Source organism: Hemicordylus capensis, chromosome 3 (assembly GCF_027244095.1).
Source record: "Hemicordylus capensis ecotype Gifberg chromosome 3, rHemCap1.1.pri, whole genome shotgun sequence".
Classification (NCBI taxonomy): domain Eukaryota; kingdom Metazoa; phylum Chordata; class Lepidosauria; order Squamata; family Cordylidae; genus Hemicordylus; species Hemicordylus capensis.
In genome coordinates this window covers 281,380,969-281,402,315 of record NC_069659.1, presented here as the reverse complement: position 1 = coordinate 281,402,315, position 21,347 = coordinate 281,380,969, and the positions used below count along the sequence as shown (strand labels likewise).

General features: G+C 42.4%; 1 protein-coding gene across 2 annotated transcripts in view; it reads left to right on the top strand.

Moving 5' to 3' along the window:
* The first annotated feature begins 4,889 nt into the window (after nucleotides 1-4,889).
* CFAP58 (cilia and flagella associated protein 58) overlaps nucleotides 4,890-21,347 on the top strand; it is a 139,913-nt gene continuing 123,455 nt past the window's right edge. Inside the window, exons 1-3 of one of the 2 annotated variants that reach the window (XM_053313153.1) lie at nucleotides 4,890-4,996; nucleotides 10,485-10,766; nucleotides 19,744-19,892. In XM_053313153.1, coding sequence (XP_053169128.1) covers nucleotides 10,656-10,766; nucleotides 19,744-19,892 — 260 coding nt within the window. In that variant the 5' untranslated portion in view covers nucleotides 4,890-4,996; nucleotides 10,485-10,655. Of the gene's footprint in view, nucleotides 4,997-5,170; nucleotides 5,432-10,484; nucleotides 10,767-19,743; nucleotides 19,893-21,347 lie in introns of those variants that run through there. The other variant, XM_053313152.1, reaches the window with a different exon arrangement.

The following is a 21,347-nucleotide window of genomic DNA, read 5'->3' as shown; positions in this document are numbered from 1 at the left end:
ACTTTGGATCATGGCATTAGTACTCAGCAAGCATCTCCATCATATGATGGTTCTACAGTGCCACCTAGTGTTTTTCTTTATTTTAATATAATATTACATCTCCCAAGAGGCTAAAAAGCAAGATTGTGGTAAGGTTTCAGTATATTAATTTATGTCATTGAAATGGCCCAAGAAGCCTCTTGTCACTTCAATATTATAACTTTTCAACATAGGCAATACACTCCTGCCTCAGAACTACAGTTAGAGTTGATAAACAAATATCTTTATATTCCATCACATGCCATAGCTCATTGGAAGAACATCTGCTTGCATGTTGAAGGTTCCAGGTTCGATCCCTGGCATCTCCAGGTAGGGCTGGGAAAGCCTCCTGCCTGAAACCTTGGAGTGCTGCTGCCAGTCAGTGTGGATCATACTGAGCTGGATAGACCATTGGTCTGACTCAGTATAAAGGCAGATTCCTATTTTTCTTTGTAAGTGGCCTAAACTCTGTTGACTGCATCTGCACTGTAAGATATCTCCAATATTTTTGTGCTCTTAGTTTGTATAGTTTATAATAAACTTCCCTTGCATTATTTGCTCTTTCCTGAGACGCCACATCTAATTTAATTAGATACCTGCAGATACATTTACATGGGCTATTTTATGCCAGAGCTGTATCTTGGGACACACATTTGCATGTCTTGCATACTTTTAGAGCCATCTTAATTTTTTTAAAATAAAAGACAAAGCTCACAATGGTCATGTCATTTCACATGTGAATACTAGAATAGCACAAAAGTACGCCTTCATAAGAAGGTGCACAGAGACACTCTTTCTATACACATTATGGCATAGCTTTTCCATGTACACATTTTTGTAATGCTTTAATCTGAGCAGAGAAATTTACTCTCTTCAGTGCGACACAGTTTAATTTGCAGTGTAGTAATGGCAATACTACTTACATCAGTTTCCCGATAGATCGGGGTAAACAGCCTTGGCTGCCCAACTCCTATCTCACAATACATTCTGGCTGAGGATGATGCGGGTTGTAGTCCAACAACATTTGAAGGCTGAGATTGCCCACCCATGGGTTAGTTGCTGATTGTGATGCAGACAAGCCGTATCCCCCATTCAGCCATGATACTAGCTGGATGACTTTGGGCCAGTCACTTCTCTCTCAGCCTAACCTACTTCACAGAGTTGTTGTGAGGAGAAACTCAAGTATGTAGTACACCGCTCTGGGCTCCTCAGAGGAAGAGCAGGATATAAATGTAAAAATAAATAAATAAATAAATAAATAAATAAATAAATAAATAAATATCAGCTGTGTCAAATCAGCACAAGCTAATTAGGATAGACCTGCTTTTTACGTAGTGTTTGGTTAAGTCATTTGATTTGGGTGCCTGGCAATAAATGTTGACACATCTGCAAATATGTAAGTAATGCTGTTTCAAGGAGACAAAGGAACAAAATGTTGAGGCAGTGGCTTATTAACAATAACTTGATCCATATGGATTTTAATGGCATTTAATTCACTGGGTTCAGTTTTACTGTGACTGAAATGGACTGAAGGCAAGCAGAGAGATTATGAGAATAAATAAAAGCTAATATAAATTAAGATTCTGGTTATGAAGCTTATATGTCTACAATAATCATAGGATGTGCTATCACTTAATAAATATGTAGAACAAAAAAAGATAAAGGAAAAAAGAACAAGGAAGCACATTTAAATATTAATTACTTTACAGCCCGATCACACAACAGCTATGATCTGCTGCTAATTTAAACTAAATGTATGTACATGTTGCAATGCTAGGCACTGGTATTAGGCCAGGTTTTCTGGTTGGAGCCTGTCTCAGATTAAATCCAGCTCTGCTGCAGACTCTGGTGTATTTCCTGACTCCACCACAATCTGCTCCCTCTTTTCTATGATATGATGTTCCTCTCTTTCCAGAATCAGCTTTCTTATGCCTGGCCAATTCTATCTTTCTCTGATGCAGTTCCAAGGCCTAATGTGAGCAAAGTTTCCAGATGAGATGAAAGAACAAAGAGTGCTTCTGAGCATGTGAGGAGTATATTTTGCTTTGCCTATGGACAACTGCAATAAGTTCTCACACCTGTGGGATAATGGAGAAGGCACTGCAGTGGGTGCCATTTCCAGGTACACCCGAGTCTCTGATTTTACTTTTTAGAAAGTAAATACTAAGAATTCCCTTAAAGAACTCTGCTTACTGAAATGATGCAATGGTTTAGTCACATTACTTTGTCAATGATATGTCCCCATATATGCTCCACATTATACCTATTTACTAGGAACTTCTCTATTTTCTGGTATTTTCTGATTTTCCTATTGCCAGTAAATCTCTCTCCCTTTGGGGAGATTTGGGGAATGACTTCTAAACTTTTTTAAGCACTGGAGTTATCATTCTTCAGGTTTCAGCCCCCTCTGCATCTTTTATCGAGTCCACAGGCATGTAAATGAATGCACATGAACACTATGGTGTCATCTAATATTCAGCCTGACATATACATGCTTGATTAGCTTTGTTCAATTAAAATTGCTATACACTCTGTCTGCCAGAACACTTGCACAACAAAAATTTAAAATACAAAATAACAACAGTGCCAGCGATACTTGAAACGAAAAGCTAATCTGATTTACTTTGAACTGTTGACAACATATTATAGGACACAGTTATGCCTTCTTAGTACAGAATAAAGCAGAAGGAGAAGAACATTCATTCAGCAATGCCAGTGGGCTGGAGTGCTAGGCTGTGATCTTTGGAGTATTGGAACTAGAATCAGGGATTCAAATCCTACATTCCCCCTTGCAAAGGGGCCAGTGGGGACTTATTTATTTATTGTCAAATTTATATACCACTTTTCATTAAAGCAATCCCAAGGTGGTTCACAGCAAAAAAAATTGAACACAAGATGGTAAAAAAGACACAAAATATTAAGTGGGGGAAAATTAAACAAATCTGATTAAAAATTTAAAACAAAGGCATAAAAGCAGTACAGACTATAAAGAGCAGCAGCAGAGAATCAAATAAATGCCTGGGCAAAAAGCCAAGATTTTACACTTTTTCTGAAAGCTGTGATAGAGACCGAGGAGCGAATAGCCACTGGGAGAGCATTCCAGAGTCTGGGGGCAGCAACAGGGGCCCTGTCCCGCGTGCACGACAACTAAGCCTCCCTCATTGTCGGCACCCGGAGCAGAGCCCCCTCAGATGACCTCGTCAAGCAGGCAGTAACCCTTGGGAGCAGGCGGTTCCTCAGGTATCCCAGGCCCAAACCGTTAAGGGCTTTAAAGGTCAAAACCAGCACCTTGAATTGGAACCGGAAACAAACTGGTAGCCAGTGCAGCTCTTTCAAAATGGGTGTGATGTGCTCCCATCGGGCAGCTCCAGATAAAACCCTAGCTGCCACATTTTGCACTAGCTGCAGTTTCCGGATATTCTTCAAGGGCAGCCCCACGTAGAGCGTGTTACAGTAATCCAGCCTTGACGTGACTAAGGCATGGGTAACTGTGGCCAGATCTGCCTTCTTGAGAAAGGGACGCAGCTGGTGCACTAGCCGACTTGAACATGTGACTTGAACATGCAGAGGAAGGATAACAGCTTAGACTAAATTTCCATAAGCAGCAGACAAGGAAGAAAACCTGTTTCTGTGCTAGGTCTTACATGACTTGATCAAAAGTCCAAATATATGCATAAATAATAATAATAATTCTTACTCATAGAAAACTAACTAGACTACCCTTCTCTGTCTCATGCTAGTTTTCAACATGTAGGGATTTTTAAAAAATATATATGAAAGACCAAGCATGCTTTTGTGAGCCCCCATTTGCAGCCTGAAATGGTGCAGTTGAGAAGCAGGTTCACCTTCTCACCTGTTGTTTGTAAAAAAAAAAAAAGGGGGGGGGTCTCAATAGTGGCAATTTTAATTCTTGCATTTCTATTTGAAAGAATCTCAAGTAGCAGGCCTAGGAATAAACTTAATCTTGAGTCAAAGAACTGCTGATACTTAGGAGTACTGTAGTGTGCCAAATTCTGGCTGCTAGATGAACTAATGGTCTTATACTCTGTACTGCGACAAAGGAGGCTGAAGAAGACTGCCAGACAGTGGATTTGGGGGCAGTTGTTAGTTGCACTTGCTTAGAACTAGAACCCAGTGAAAATTATTAATTTTACATTTGCTCCTCCTAGAGGAGAGATAATATACAATGAAGGAAAGGGGAGAGATTGGAAGGAAGGTATCTGTGATATAGATATAAGGTGGTGGTGGGGTGTGTGTGTCCACCACCACCATGTTGGTGGTGGTGGGGGAATGTCCCTGGACCCCTAGAGGGCTATTGGCAAAGAGGCACATTTTTAACGTGGTGATTCTCTTTATTTAGCAGGGAGAGTAATTGGCCCTATCCACCTCCAGCACGGCACCTCCAGTGTCTGTTGCTGGTGTCTATCGTATGTTTCTTTTTAGATTGTGAGCCCTTTGGGCAGGGATCCATCTTATTTGTTATTTCTCTGTGTAAACCGCCCTGAGTCATTTTTGGAAGGGCGGTATAGAAATCGAATAAATAAATAAATAAATATTGCCAGCTAGGTGACAGCTTGCTCTTTCCCTCCGCCTCCCACCTCTCCAAAGTTGAAGGGGGCGGGTACACTTTTTGTCCCAGGGACAGTTCCAACCTTGGTATGCCTCCGGTGTGTATTTTAATAGAAGGGAGCGAGCGGGTGTTTGGTACTCCGCTTTTTGGGCACCAAAACGTCTTGGTCTGCGTATAAAGCAGCGTGCCTATGCCTGATCCCGTTCATCTCTGCATGCTCTTCACATGATGCCTACAGGTGTGCCAGAGCGATGATCCCCAGAACAAGTCGTTGTTTAAGCTGCCGCAATTCTTGGTAGTTTCTGCTGCAACCGAGGGAGGACAGGGCGCTCCATCTGGAAGGGGACCCATCGCAAACACTATAAACAGGCGCTCTCTCCATGACAGCCCCCACCATGGCCATGCAGGGTAAGCCGAGAAGTACAGTGTACGGGCGCTCCGCCCCCACCCCGGACTATAAACAAAAGATTCGCAATCGCAAGCACATCGCCGTAGTAGTAGATCTTTCTGTGGAGGTAGGGGTGAGAGATAAGCAGAAGCCCCGGAGGACACTCAGCCACTGAGGCGCCCACTCCCCGGCTCACTCCGCCCCTTCCCCGCACAGCCTGCACGACCGCCGTCTCCTCCGCGCGCCTCTCTCTGCGGAATGTGAGAGCAGGGCAGGCTTGCAGTTGCTAGGAGACGGGAGCGGCGGCCGCATACACACACCGGCGGCGCGGCAGAGACCCAGCAGCGAGGAGGAAAGGCCCTCCCTACCCACTTCCGTGGGGTCTTCCTCCCTCTTCCTCCCTCACCTCACACCTTGGGGGCTTTGCACCCCTCCCTGCTGCAAAAATGGCTGAGGTGAGCCCCCCCTGTATCCACTTCTTCTTTTTCCTGCAGAAACCTCCCCCCAGCACTGCAGTATTTCTCCTTTGACACCCCCCCCACCCTAAATCTGCTCCCCCACCCCCCACCGCACCTTCTCAAGGAATAAGTGGGCACCCGTCCAGATATTTCCAGTTTCCCCTTCTGGTGCCTGCCGAACCCCGGGCAAAGACAGAGCAGCTTCCATTTGTCAACAGAAGAAAGTTCACACAGCCTGAATTCAGCCTGCGCTTTCCATGACCTAAGCTTGCAAATGGTTAACTTAAGCGAATGGCACCGTTCTTTCTCTTTTATATTCTATAAATGGGTGTGACAAATTCTTGCCTTTGTTACAGATTCATTCTCCAACGCTCATTTTTAGGGTGCATACTGAGATGTCACTTACTACTGAACAGCATTCTTGTAATATGTAGAATGGGATGGTTAAAAGAATAGCAAAAAAGGTGGAGTGAGGATTATAGTATGTTAGGACCTTTGAGTACAGCATCAAGGAGTTCTGGTTTAAATGATCCAGAATAAATACATATGCAGTTTTATGGCTGAAATGTAAGCATTACTGCCTTGCCTTCTACAGCCGTTCTTCTAACTTGTGTTACTTCTTTCCCCATTCTTCTGCTCTGTGGTGTCCTAGAACCATACTGCATGAATTAATCTTCTCCTCATATCTTTTATCCCATAATTGTGTCTTAGGTTGCCCTCCCCCCACCCCCACCTTCCATTCTGTTCCTCTTGCATCTTCATCATTTCTTTTCATTCTCTGCCTTGTTCCCTTTCCTCCTGCTGTCCTTTCCTTTACTCCTGCACACATTGTCCTCTCCTCCCAATACCTATTCCTTTCTCATAATTGCTTTGATTCTCGTTAAAGTAAAGTGTGCCCTTGAGTCGATGTTGACTTCTGGTTCCCACAAAGCCCTGTGGTTATCTTTGGTAGAATACAGGAAGGGTTTACCATTGCCATTTCCCGCATAGTATGGCTTGACCAAATGGCAGCGTCTCTCACAGATGGCTCTCTACTGTAGAGAGAGAGGAGAAGGAAAGAGGCACCAAACAATCAATGTAGTATTTACACAACAGTCTTTCTTTTGTATTGTGGAACCTGGACTGATGCTGTTGGTTTCCAGTCTTGCAGAAGCCAATATACAGACTTGATCCTGATGTGGCTTGTTGATGATTTGAAAAACACTCTACCTCAAAGCATCTTTGGCACTACAGTCTCACCACCCTAAATCTAATCAGGTCTGAGGCAATACAAACCCTATCACAGGATTTTTCACCAGGAATTATTCTGATGAAAAATTCCTCCGATATAAGTAAACCATTTGATACAATAGCACATCATTTGGGTATTGTATTGAATAATATCTAAGGTTGGGGAGGACTTATTGTTATTGAAATTCTGGCTTATCTGAAGAAATTGGCGGCCTTTTTAGAGATGTGCACGGAACCGTGGCGAGGCAGTTCGAAGGCGGCGGGGGTCTTTCTTTAAGAGCGGGGCGAGGGTGCACTTACCCCTCCCATCGCTTGACCCCCCACCGGCATCAGTTTTTCAAGCGTACCTCCCTGCCACCCTGTTGCCCTCCTTTTCCGGATATGACCAGAAGTTGCTGATGTGCCTGTGTGCATGCAGGCGTGTCAGCAACTTCCGGTCATATCTGTAAAAGGAGGGCAATGGGGTGGCAGGGTGGTACACTGCCACCCCAATGGGCAGCTTGAAAAACTGATGCCGGCAGGGGGTAAAGCAATGGGAGGGGTAAGTGCACCCTCCCCCCGCTCTTAAAGGGAGACCCCCGCCACCTTTGAACTGCCCCGCCGTGGTTCCGTGCACATCCCTAAGCCACAACGGTTCTCTCCGCAATGGCTCTCTCTCTCTGTTCTGTTATCTCTTCTTCCCCTTAGATGTTTATTTTCCCTGTTTCCCACCTCTTTATTCTTCTTTAAGAATAAGAGGAAGGTTCCTTAATATAATGCCACCTAATGGTGCAGCAGGGAAGCAACCTGCCTAGAGAGCAGGAGGCGGTTGGTTCAAATCCCTGCTGGTGTGTTTCCCAGAATATGGGAAACTCCTATATTGGGCAGCAGCGATATAGGAAGGTGCTGAAAGGCATAATCTCCTAATGCGCGGGAGATGGCAATGGTAAACCCCTCCTGTATTGTACCAAATAAACCACATTTATTTATTTATTTGATTTTTATACCACCCTTCCAAAATGGCTCAGGGCGGTTCATGGCTCTGTGGTCACCACCAGGAATCAATACTGACTCGATGGCACAATCTTTCCTTTTCCTTAATATACAGGTGAAACTCGGAAAATTAGAATATCGTGCAAAAGTCCATTAATTTCAGTAATGCAAATTAAAAGGTGAAACTGATATATGAGACAAACGCATTACATGCAAAGTGAGATAAGTCAAGCCTTAATTTGTTATAATTGTGATGATCATGGCGTACAGCTCATGAAAACCCCAAATCCACAATCTCAGAAAATTAGAATATTACATGGAACCAATAAGACAAGGATTGAAGAATAGAACAATATCGGACCTCTGAAAAGTGTACAGTGTAATGTGCTTGATTGGCCAGCAAACTCGCCTGACCTGACCCCATAGAGAATCTATGGGGCATTGCCAAGAGAAGGATGAGAGACATGAGACCAAACAATGCAGAATTGCTGAAGGCCGCTAATGAAGCATCCTGGTCTTCCAAAATACCTCATCAGTGCCACAGGCTGATAGCATCCATGCCACGCCGCATTGAGGCAGTAATTGCTGCAAAAGGGGCCCAAACCAAGTATTGAATATATATGCATGCTTATACTTTTCAGAGGTCCGATATTGTTCTATTCTTCAATCCTTGTCTTCTTGGTTTCATGTAATATTCTAATTTTCTGAGATTGTGGATTTGGGGTTTTCATGAGCTGTACACCATGATCATCACAATTATAACAAATTAAGGCTTGACATCTCGCTTTGCATGTAATGCGTCTGTCTCATATATCAGTTTCACCTTTTAATTTGCATTACTGAAATTAATGGACTTTTGCACGATATTCTAATTTTCCGAGTTTCACCTGTAAGTATGAGTATATTTCGCTCACTATTGGTCTAGTGCAGGGCTGCTCAACCTCAGTCCTCCTGTAGATGTTGGCCTACAGTTTCCATAATCCCTGGCTATTGGCCACTGGCTGGGGATTATGGTAGTCCAGAAACAGCTGGGGGGCCAAAGTTTATTGGGCCTGGTCTAGTGACTGGGAGCAGCTCTCCAGGGTTTCAGAAGGGAGCCTTTTCCAGCCATAGTGGAGATTATGGGGAGTGAACCAGGGGCCTGAATACAAAGCATGTGCTTTATCACTAAACTTTGGTCCCTCCCTATGTTTGTTCCCCCCTCCCATCCAATAACCTCTCACTTTTCTCTTACTCTCGCCAATATTTCCATTCTGTCACTTCTCTTCTTCCACTTCTCTGTTCTTCTTTTTGCTTTCTTCACTGCCTATTTGGACCTCTGCTATCTACAGGAATTTCTTCAGAAGAGCCCATTTTCTCTGTCTTTTGTGCCTTCCTGCAAACTGTTCCCAGGGCACTTCATCTAGCCCTTGCCATTTCGCTTAGTATTGTTCTTTATTAATTGAAATGTTCTCAGCCTGCATTTCTTGATACTTTGAACAAACTGGGGGACAATAAAACAAGCTTTATGGAGTGAATAACTGAGTCTGGTATTAACTCACAATGGCAGAATAAAGCAGAGGCAGCCTTTGCTATCGTCTTTTGCCACAAAACATCTTTACTTCACTTTGATTTAACTCATATTTTTGTCAGCAAGTAGTTTATCATGAGTCGAGAACAGCATTAAATTGTAAACTATTTTGAAATGGTTTATTGTGGGCCTTAGACTCAGTGGTGGCATGGTGATACAACAGTGAAATATCAACTTGTGTATGTAGAAAGATATTAATTGAAATAATAAAACAATCAATGTTAAGAACACAGAGGAAAATGGGGTTGTGATTAGTGATCAACATTAATTTATTACTTTATTAACACATTGCATGTAAGTAAGTGTTAGTTACTTGATAAAGTAAGCAAGTCTTTTAGTAGAGAAGGGGAATATTATATAATTGAGACATATAGCTAGACATATACACATACTAAAACAGATTGCAGTCCAGGAGCAAAATGTGGTTTGTGATCTTAGTTTGCAGAGCAAACATAGACCATAATTTGCTGGTTTCACAAAATGGCAAACTGTGGTTTGTTATATATGGTTTGTTATATGTTGTTATATTGTTTTAATTTGTTTTAGCTCTTTACTGTTTTAGTGGTTTGTTTTAATTGTAAACCGCCCTGAGCCATTTTGGAAGGGTGGTATATAAATCAAATAAATAATAAATAATAAAATAATAATAATTTAACGGTACTGGAGAAAGACATGTTGTTCTGGTAGCTCCAGGTCTTAACACTCACATCAATTTTGGAGGATAGATACAACTGAAGGAAGCCTGGGCAGGTGTGCGGCTGGGGGAGTCAGTCATGTGACTTGCCTCTGGTGCCCCCCCAGGCAGTGGGCTCCCGGACAACTGTCTCCCCTTGCCCTATTATAGTTACACCCCTGAGTCCGGAGTATTCCTTTAAGTTTGGGTTAAAAACCAAACTAACTCCAGAGTAACACTTCATGTGAAGAGCTGAGAGATAACTTGCAGTAGCAGGGTATAGATCATCATGTATATAGTTGTGGTGACAAGCATTGGGATGCTAAAAACTTTGTGCTTAATAAGGGGATATTTTGCTTAATGGTATGTCTTTATGGATGGACTGAAGTGATGTTCAAAAGACTCTGCTTGCCCAAAGGGGAGAGGTATTTTAAAAAGGATGGAATATACACTTCATATGGTAGGGACAGAGTTGCCATAATCACAGAACTTTTAATCAAAGGGATTTACCTTGGAGCTATTATTCCAACATCTTGGTATATCATTACCTTTATCAAGATGCCTTTGGTGACTCTCTCATAAATTCTCCCTTTTCTTTCATCCAGGAAAGGTATGACAAGCCTGCAATAGAAGAAAATGTCTTTGAAGCCTTGGAAAAAGACTTCCAAGAAGTCGTCAGTGAGCTTACGGGAGATCAAAGCCTGGAAAAATTTCGTGTGGAATATGAGAAGCTCCATGCCGTTCTGAAAAAGTCCTATGAGAATGAAAAGCGTCTCATGGCAAAATGCAGGGAACTGAATGCAGAGATTGTGGTGAATTCGGCTAAAGTTGCTACTGCTCTGAAGCTCTCTCAGGATGATCAGACTACAATAGCTTCACTGAAAAGGGTAAATGGACCAAAACATGACGTATATTCTTGATAAGTAAATACTGAGGACAAAGTAATAAATTGAGGTGATATTGTAACATAGCAGCATTTTCATGGTACTTGCTATGAGGACATGGGCCTGGTTCAGATGTAACAATAAACTATGGTTTAATGCTAGGTGAACAAACCTAAGGGAGTAGCGCTGGTTCATAGTTCTTTGCTGCTCTGGGTGAACAGGAAGGAGCTGCTCTTCACTTCCTTGCTGGCACCACCCCGGGAGGGAACCAACGCTGACACTGGCCCACTGCGTCACTGACCATGCTGTCACGGCCCTATCCCAGACTCCTTCACCAGCCTAGGCACTGTCTGCCTCTCTTCTTCCATGTGCCAGCTTCATCTGCTGCTGCTAACTGTTTACATAGTGGTGCTTTCCAGATTACCCGCTACAACAGTGTCACTATGTGTCCTCCAAGTATGCTTCCATACTGCCTGTATTTTGACATCGCAGTCCCTGTGCTGTCAGCAAGGTGCTGTTCACATTTCCGATGCCACCTTTCGTGTTTTATTGCTGCATTATAGTCCTATCATGCTGCATGTGCGTTGCAAAACAAACAAACAAAAGCTGTATTTTCCCATTGTAGGAGTTTTGTGCAAGCTAAAAAAGACTGCTCCCCCCTGCCGGTGGCTTTGCGTAACAAACAGCTTCAACCTTTATTTATGTTTTGAATGCGATCTGCCAAGCCGAAGCATTTTACTGCTGTTGTAGTGGGTAATCTGGAAAGCGCCAGTATGGTGCAACATGGAATGTGTCTTGGTTAGTGCCAGCTTGCTTCTACTCTGCATTAAGAGTAGTTCTCAGCAGTGGCACAACTCTGTGCTTTCTGTTTTGACTTTTTGGTGGCAGTAGACAAAGCTACACGGTTGTGCCCCACTTGCCAATAAAGAGTGTCCTTTGGTAATCCAAAATCTCAATTACATCTTTACAGCTCAGATTGCACAATCTTAAATCGAATCTTAAGATGGGAGTGCCAAATGCATGTTTAACTTTTGGTTACAGCAAGGATAGTGCACAATAGTCAAGTTTCACATGGGAAGAGGGGTTTCCCCCCATTCTAGGTAGGTGAATTAGTCCGTGATGTCAGTTAGAACTTTCTATTCTTAAAGTTTACTGTGACATTGCTCCAAAAACAATCTAGCTATGCCATTTGGGGAAATCTTGTTGCTATAGAGATTCTTTAGCCTACACAGCAACTCTCAGAATTCTGTGCTGTATTTCAATGTGGAAAATATTTCTTTGACAAAGGCAGTCATTGTGCTATATTTTTTTAAGTGACTGCTTTGAAAAAAAAGACTTTTACTATATGCATTTCAAGAATAATGAAATGGCTTTAGCACAGCATGTTGAAACAAATCTTAACTGAATTAGTGAAGATTAAAACTCCTTTGTTTTATCCTTTTTCCTCTAACTTGCACGCAAGAACATATGCATGGACATTCTCAAGGAACATACAGGTCGTGGGTTGGATGTATTCTTAGGCTGTGAGATTGGCCATCTAGTATACTTTTATTTTGGCTCTGCTCATCTCTCTATATTGTGTTGCATTCCACTAGATTATAGAATTGTATAAAGGAAGTTGAACTGTCCCTGTTCCTGATGTCCCTGCCCCGTCTCAAGTTACCCCTGATAACTTGACAAAGAGGCACCTTTTAACATGTTGATTCTCTTTATTTAGCAGGGGGAGAGTAACTGGCCCTATCCACCCCCAGCACAGCACCTCTAGTGACAGTTGCTATTGTCTATCTTAAGTTTCTTTTTAGATTATGAGCCCTTTGGGGACAGGGATCCATCTTATTTATTTATTATTTTTCTGTGTAAACTGCCCTGAGCCATTTTTGGAAGGGGGGGTATAGAAATCGAATGAATGGATGTGCAGGGTTTCAGTCTGCAGGATTCTAATATCTTTTTACTACTCAGTTGTATTTGTTTTTCAGTCTCTGAAAAAAAGTTCAGAGATCTTGAACCTTTTCAAGATTTTTTTGAGTATTTTGTGATTGTGGCTTGCTTTGTTGTTGCATAGACATCTTGAGCCCTTTCTCATGAGCAGTGAGAAAGGGCTATCTGGTTTGCAGGGAGGAAGCCCGAAAGTGCATACCTCCCTGCAGACAATCGATCTGATGTCCCTGGGCTGATGGATCACCCACCCACATGAGTACTGGCTGCTGCCGGTAGCTCTGAGGACTGGGGTGCCGGGATGCATTGCTGCACATCACCCTGCTCCCAATAATGCACTGTGCGAGTGCTGACACATGATCAATAAAATGGGTTAGGGGAGAGCACTTGCTCTCCTAACCACATTTTGAAGGGAGGCTTCATAGGCAGGTTTGCTGCCGTGGTGCAGCCAGGATTGGACTTGATCCTGGTGGTTCACATGTGTGTGCAAAATGGCACTGCGCTCCCTTAGCCTGGTTTTTCACATGCGTGAATAGCTTCCTTTTGTGTCTGTAAGGTGAGATATAAATGGTATTGAATAAGTAAATAAGAATTAAATGAATCTGCAAAAGATTCATGAAAGACTTTGACAAAATCCCTGTTGAAATGTTTTCCAAGTCATGAGAAGTAATCATTCTTCCTTATTCCACACTCGCCAGACCTCATTTGGAGGTGTCCAGTTCTGGGTGCTGAACTTTTAAAAGGATGTAGACAACTTGGAATGGGTTCAGACAGGCTGTTGGGCCCACCCTTCCCTTCCTATTTTTTTCTCTGCCTCTAATTTCTTTTACAAATAAGTATAAGTTCCAGTTTGCAAGTGGTCTCCCCACCTACTTGTTTTAGTGCCCTCCCACCCCAAATGTTTAGACTGGCTATGGACCTAGAAACAGAGAATGGCAATGAAGATGGTTAGGAGTTTGGAAAACAAGTCCTATAAAGAAAGGTTGAAGGAACTGGGTGTTTTCTAAATGAGATCAATTTGCTGATGAAATTACTCCATGGGCATGTTCAGATACAATGTAGAATCAAGGTTAATTTTGTCTATCTGTAGTTAATTTGTATGTCTGAACCCATGCCCGCCAACAAACTATGGTTTATTTTGGGCAGCCAAACGATTTTCTGAACCCAACATTTGAAATTGGTTTGTTTATTGTTTATTTTATTTATTATTAAATTTTTATACCACCCTTCAAAAGACTCAGGGCAGTTTACATTAAAACAACACCATTACAATCAATTAACAATTAAAACAGAAATTATAAAACAGCATAAAACACAATAATTAATAATTAAAACATCATAAAACAACAATTAAATAGCCAGAACAATTTAAAAATAAGTTTTAAAAAGCTGAGAAAGCTTGGTTGAAGAGATGCATTTTCAGAAGTTTTTAAAAAATTGCCAGAGATGGGGAGGCTAGTATCTTAGTAGGGAGCTCATTCCACAATCTCGGGGCAGCAGCCAAGAAAGCCTGTCACTGTGTGGCCACCAAACAAGTTGGCGGCAACCGAGACGGACCTCCTCAAGTGACCTCAGTGGGTGGTGGGGCTCATAGCGAAGAAGGCGCTCTCTTAAATACCCAGGGCCTAAGCCATTTAGGACTTTATAAGTTATAACTAGCACTTTGTATTTTGCCCAGAAGCCTATTGGCAGCCAGTGTAACTCCATCAACAGAGGAGTAATGTGGTCTCTACGAGATGAACCAGAGACCAATCTGGCTGCCACATTCTCAACCAACTGAAGTTTCCAGACTACGTACAAAGGGAGCCCCACGTAGAGTGCATTACAGAAGTCGAGTCTGGAGGTCACAAACAAATGTACCACTGTTTTGAGGTCCTTGATCTCAAGAAATGGGCACAGCTGGTGTGTCAGCCGAAGTTGATAGAAAGCACCCCTCGGCACTGCCTCAACCTGAGAAAATGGAGGGGTGTGGATCCAGAAGTACTCCCAGACTGCGAACCTGTTCCTTTTGGGGAAGTGTGACCCCATCTAGAACAGGTAGATCAAAGTCATCTCCAAAGTTCTGATCTCTCACAATAAGTACCTCTGTCTTATCTGGATTCAGTTTCAGTTTGTTCTCCCTCATCCAGCCCATTATTGTTTCCAGGCAGGCATTTAGGGAGGATATGCCAGCTCCTGAAAAAGTTGACATGGAAAAGTAGATCTGAGTGTCATCAGCATATTGGTAACACCCAGCTCCAAATCCCCTGATGATCTCTCCCAGTGGTTTCATATAGATGTTAAAAAGCATTGGAGAGAGTATGGAGCCTTGAGGGACACCATACATAAGCTCAGATTTCGAAGAACAACAATTTCCAATTGACACCATCTGAAATCTGTCCGAGAGGTAGGAGCGGAACCACTGTAAAACAGTGCCTCCCACCTCCAACCCCCTCAGACATTCCAGAAGGATACTCGATAGTATCGAAAGCTGCTGAGAGATCCAGAAGGACCAACAGAGTCACACTTCCGCTGTCATTTCCCAATTGGAGATCATCCATCAGGCCGACCAAGGCAGTCTCCACCCCATAACCTGCCTGAAAACCAGTTTGAAATGGGTCTAGATAATCAGTTTCCTCCAAGGCTGCCTGGAGCTGAGAGGCCACCACCCTCTCAATTATCTTGCCAAGCCATGGGAGATTGGAAACTGGCCTATAATTGCTCAACTCTGAGGGATCTAATGCAGGCTTCTTTAGAAGAGATCTAATAATTGCCTCTTTAGGACAAGGAGGCATCCTGCCCTCCCTCAGAGAAGCATTTATGATTTCCATCAGGCCGCCTACAACAACATCCCTGCTAGATAGAACAAGTCATGTTGGACAAGGGTCAAGAGAACAAGTGGTAGGCCTCATCGCTCCAAACAGCTTGTCCACATCCTCAGGAGTCACAAACTGAAACTGATCCAGTCAAATCACATAAGAGGCGTAGTTGGACACCTCCAGTTCAGACATCAAATTCATTGTGGAGTCTTCATCGAAGTCGGCCCAAATCCGAGAGATTTTATCTGTGAAAAATTCTTTAAACACATCACAGTGGTTTACTAATTACTCCAAATTCTGATTCAAGAGGGGAGAGGCAGATACTAGTCCCCTCACAACCCTGAACAACACCACTGGACGTGAACTTGCAAAGGCAATACGGGCAGAAAAGAACCGCTTCTTTGCTGCACGTATTGCCTGAACATAGATCTTTAAATGAGCTCTATATTGTAATCTGTGAGATTCGAGTCGAGCTTTCTCACTTGCACTCCAGTTGCCTACCTTGCCGCTTCAGCCCCTGTAGATCTTCAGTATACCAAGCGGCCAATTTTGAAGCGGGTTGGAGAGGACGCTTAGGAGCAATCGTGTCTACTACCCTGGTGAGCAAGTTGTTCCAATTCTCAACCAGGGCATCAACAGGATCACTGGCTGAGCCAACACTGAATCCCTCTTCGGGCAGACTATTCTGATAGGCCTCTCACCCCTGTGGAGGTGGGAAGTGGCTATAAGTCCGACCTTAACCAGATGGTGGTCCATCCATGACAATGTGGAAATCACAGGAGTCCCCACCCACGGAACACCACCCTGATCAGAGTAAAAGGCCAAATCAAGCATGTGACCTGCAATATGCGTCAACCCCAGAGGCGTATCTAGGGAAAATAGCACCTAGGGCAAGCACTGAAATTGTGCCCCCTGTCCAAACATCTGACATCAATCTTTCAGGTAACTTTACCATAGTATCAGCTCAAAAATACAAGTCAAGCTCGTTAATCTTTTAATATTTCAAAAACTATTTAGCAGTGGACGTAGCCATACCAAAAAATGCTGGAAAATTACAAATTTCAGTGTGCTGGGGCTCATGAAATACCCAAATACTATGTGGAGGTATACTTGGAAAACTAAACAGAAGTGCCTGTCTAATTCTCTACTATGCACTGTAGCATCACTATTATATAAGTTTAAAAATAAATGGAGAATTTGACTTTTCCCAGATACTCTGAAAATAATTAAAGGATATGCAGAGTAAACTGTGTCACTGCTTGGGATATATTCTAGTATTTCAGAAAGACAGTTAAAATGAGAGAAAGCGAGCAAGAAACTCCCAGTGGGCCTTAATACTAAGGATTTCACACTGATTCAAAGACAAACTCACCATTAATAGCCATATTATTAAGACATCACATTTAACTCACTTATCACAAGAAACAAAGTAAGAGCAAATGAATCCAATTCTGGCTCATAAGCTTCAGCTCAGTATTCACAAGCCCTGATTCTCTGTACATAGTGCTAATTTGAATATGTGTACAGTGACTTATATTATATTAATTTTTTTAAAAATTTTTTTACCGGTAGCCCCTTTGGGGGGCTTCCTAAAGACTGGGGGGCGGGTCTGCAAAGGTAAACCCCCCCCGGCCTCTAGGGCCTCACAGGGGCCATTTGAGCATGCATGGTGGTTATTTTGTTTTTGGCAGCCATTTTTTTAATTTTTAAAAATGGTGCCCCCCTTCAAGTGGCTCCCGGGGCACGTGCCCTGCCTGCCTCACCCTAGATACGCCCCTGATCAATCCAGAGACCGTTTGGGATAGGCCCATAGTTGTCATGGCCTCTATGAACTCCTGAGCTGCCCCGGACAAATTGGTCCCGAAATGAACATTGAAGTCCCCCAGTACCAAAAGTCTGTGAGACTCCAACGCAAGTTCCGCAACCTATGGTTTGTCCTAACCATAATCTCCTATGAGAGATGAACCTGGAATTGTGGTTTAATCTCTCTTTGCTTCAGTAGCTCTGTGCTTGTAGGACTCTTTCACAGAGAGAAAGGCAAGCCTAGATCATGAAAGGTAAGGATAAGGGGGTGGGGGACTAGAGAAACCACAATATGGTGAAACAAGCCAAGATTTGGTTTTTGTTTGTGGCACCAATCCAAGTTTGTTAAATAAACTTTAGTTAAAATACATTGTGGTTCTATGTGATGTCAGAACCTACCTCATTTTTCAAACTGCACAATCTACTCAACACACAGTCACAATTTAGTTTGTGAATTGGCAAAAGTCTCATTTATCTGAATGTTTAATCCAAACGTTACCATAGCTGTTTAAATACTTATTTTTTGTTGTAATTGTCTAATGGGTTTTGCATTCATGGAGATTGTGCAATGATCTCTTTTCTTAAAGCCGGGGAGGGATGGGGGAAGGCCCCACATGATCCAGGCTGCAGCCCTGCTCACTGCACCACTCTCCCATATGAGCGTGGCTGCAGCGAGCAGCACTGCAGTAAGGAGGCCTGGGGAAGGATGCCCAATCTCCAGATATCCTGCATGATGAGTGCAGTGCAATGGGGAATTCCCCCCTGAGGCGGACGCTCTAGGTTCCCACTATGTGTTTGTGCTTGGGCTGTGTGCAGTCTAAGCTTGCGTAGGACCCCATACCTGGGGTAAAGGGCATGCTTGCGTCCTTTAACCCAGGTTAAAGCCTGAGGTAAATTCCTGGGCCTATGGGGCAGGCGGTGCTGTGATTGGCATTGATCCGGGCAGGGCTGCCAAAGCTTGGGTTTGACTGCTTGTGCGAACAGCCCCATTGTGGTTTGCATCTCTGATGAGGCATGTGGGACATCTTAAAATAAAGGTTATCATTTTAACATTTCTTTGTCCTTTCATCCTGATTCAGAATGGAACAACCTTTTGTTCTAACTGAAATGAAACAAACAACAGCAACAGGATACTTTAATAACATTGTGTACAGTTGTGCTCTTGCCAAAGTCAATGACAAAGTCCATTTAGGCAAAATCCCTTTCAGCTATTAATATATTATCCTTCATCTGAGTGTAGAGATCCCTTTGACTATGTCAATGAGAGAGGGAGCAGTATGGAGCTGAGCTAAGCAATCATTCTTTTTCAGAAAATGTCCACTGAGGTGTCTTTGGTTATATACACCCAAGTAAAGTTTTAAATTTAAGTGATTTGGCCAACTCTTATTTAGGCCTGTGAAAAGTCTCCCACTAATTTTAGCAAAACTGCTGACAGAGTACTTCATAGGATTGCCATACTGCAAAATATAAGGAATTCCATAAAATTAGGAGTCTGTTTAGTGGGCTAGTTTAGAGCTGTAGTATTCACAAATAAAGTATGGATACCCATTCATTTCTGTGAAGCTGTAGTGCCATGCATTAAGGAACCAGGAATATTTCTTTAAAATATCCCTTCTGCCTTAATCTATTTTGTTTAACAACCTTAATTCATAATACAAGTGGAACTGTTACTTGAACTGAAACAACTTTTAGGTTTTAGAATTGTAGCCGGATTTTAAAAAACTATTTTTTTGACTGCATGTTTGTCATTCACTGAATGTGTGAAACTATAAACATGCATAAAAACAGTAAAGCCCTGATTCAAGAATTATTTACGCATCAACCAGGCTTTATGCACAAACAAATTGCTTTTACAATGCCATTTCTGAAAAATGTAGGGTGATGGCCAATTGAGAATCTTTGATTGGTTTATCAAGGATTAGAGATGCCATAAAAATTGGCCCAGACCAGCTCCATGTTTATCAAGAATGCAACTAAACTGGGCTGATTTTGTGGTTCTGAAAGTACCAGTGGGATAAATATGTTGTTTTCCTCTTCGTCTAATCTCTTTCAGATATAAACATCTTGTAGTCAGGCATTGCACAAATATTTTAAGAGGAAAGTGGATTTTTAAAAGTAAGATAACCCATGCACTTTGTGGGAGCTTACGATCATTAATTCCAGTGGGTTTTAAGCAACATTTATCTAGCTGAAAATAAAGGATGTTCAAAACACAAAATATTAGAAATAATGTTGCAGATGCTAAGGTATGGATTGGTTGTCTCAGCATAACTTCATATTCACTGGCTAAGCAGAACTGGGCACTGTGATAGAAGATAGAAATCTATATATGAAAGAAAACTGAAAGCTTATATTCATTAGCCTTTTTATTTCTCACCCTGAAGGAAACAAAATGCTGATTGTTCATTTTAAATAAAATATCTGTTTTCTTCCATCATTCCTAGGAAATTGAAAAGGCCTGGAAAATGGTGGATGCAGCCTATGAGAAGGAGCAGAAAGCAAAAGAAACTATTCTGTCCCTTAAAGATGAAATCTTGAATCTGACTAAATTAGTGGAGCAAGGATCTGGATTATCATTGGGTCAAGAGCATAAGTGAGTTGGGTCTGGGGAGGGATTTGGGGGAAATTGTCATCCATTGAGGCCTCATTTTTCTTGAGGCCGTTTGCCAGAATTGATACAAATAATCTTGCATAATTAAATATCTACATATATATTTTAGATTCATGTGTAAAAAGCCATGTGTTTGCACCCTAAGAGTGCCTATCAATTAGTTTATTTCTAAATATATTTACTGAAGTATTTTTTAGCCTTACTTTCCTTAAGGAAAGTAAGCTTATGAGATCACACGGCATTCTGTGTGTGTATGTGTGTGTGTCCCCCACTATCAATTTTGCAATGCCTGGACCAATATTAACCAAATTGGGTACAGTTGTAGGGACACATAGGGACACCTCAGTGGTATAGTTTGTGATGATGGCATCCACTTCAATTCAAGATGGCAAATGTGTAAAAGTCTGAGGCACAAGTGGGCTAATTTGTGAACTGCCTAACTGATTTGAACCAAATTTGCTATAGCTTTATGGACACACAGGGACACCTCGATGGCATAATTTTTGATGATGTCATTCACCCTGATTCAAGATGGTGAATGCATAAATAGTTGAGATGGAAGTAGGCTAACTTGTGCAGTTGTAGGGACACATAGGCACACCTTAGTGGTGTTGTCTGTAATGATGTTATCCACTCCAATCTAAGATGGTGGATGTGTGAACATTTGAGGTGCAAGAGGAAACTGATTTGAACCAATTTTGGCAGAATTGTAGGGACACATTGGGACACCTCATTGGTGTAGTTTGTAATGATAACATCCACCCCGATTCAGGATGGTGGATGCATGAACATTTGAGGTACACGTGGGCTCACTTGTGAACTGTCCAGACGATCTGGACCAAATTTAATCCAGTTGTAGGGATAGTGAAGGAAAGTAGGCAGATTAGTTCTTACTAGAACTATTTGTTTAATAATTATTTAAACAAATAGTTTAATGTTCATTGTATAAATCTGCAAACAAATATGCTCAGAAAAAGCCAGAGCATTTCTGACGATTTGAAACAATGTTAGACTGACACTCAGACTAACAAAGTGTGGGTGTTATGTGAGAATTGCTGCTGTAGACTAAAGCAGCATTTGCACAAAGTCGGTGTGTGTGTGTTCGTTTGATGAGACCTCTTCCCCGGGAAGGGCTCTGTGCCACTCAAAATATGCCCTTGAAGGCTGTGTGACCTTCAGGGACATATTTTGTGGTGGCATAGAGTGCTTCTGGGGGAAGAGAAGTTTGTCAAAAGTTCCCTGCTATGCAACTGGTGATGATGTGTTAGTGCTTCTCATGTAGCACCTATGCTTTGTTAGTCTGGATATCAGCCAGTATATTTGGCACAGGCTTGATCTCTGTAAAAGTAATGAAGAAAATAAGTAGGTACTAGCCGACCCCGCACAGAGCATCTGTGTGGCGTTTTGGGGCCGGCTGTTTCCCCCTCCCTCTTCCTC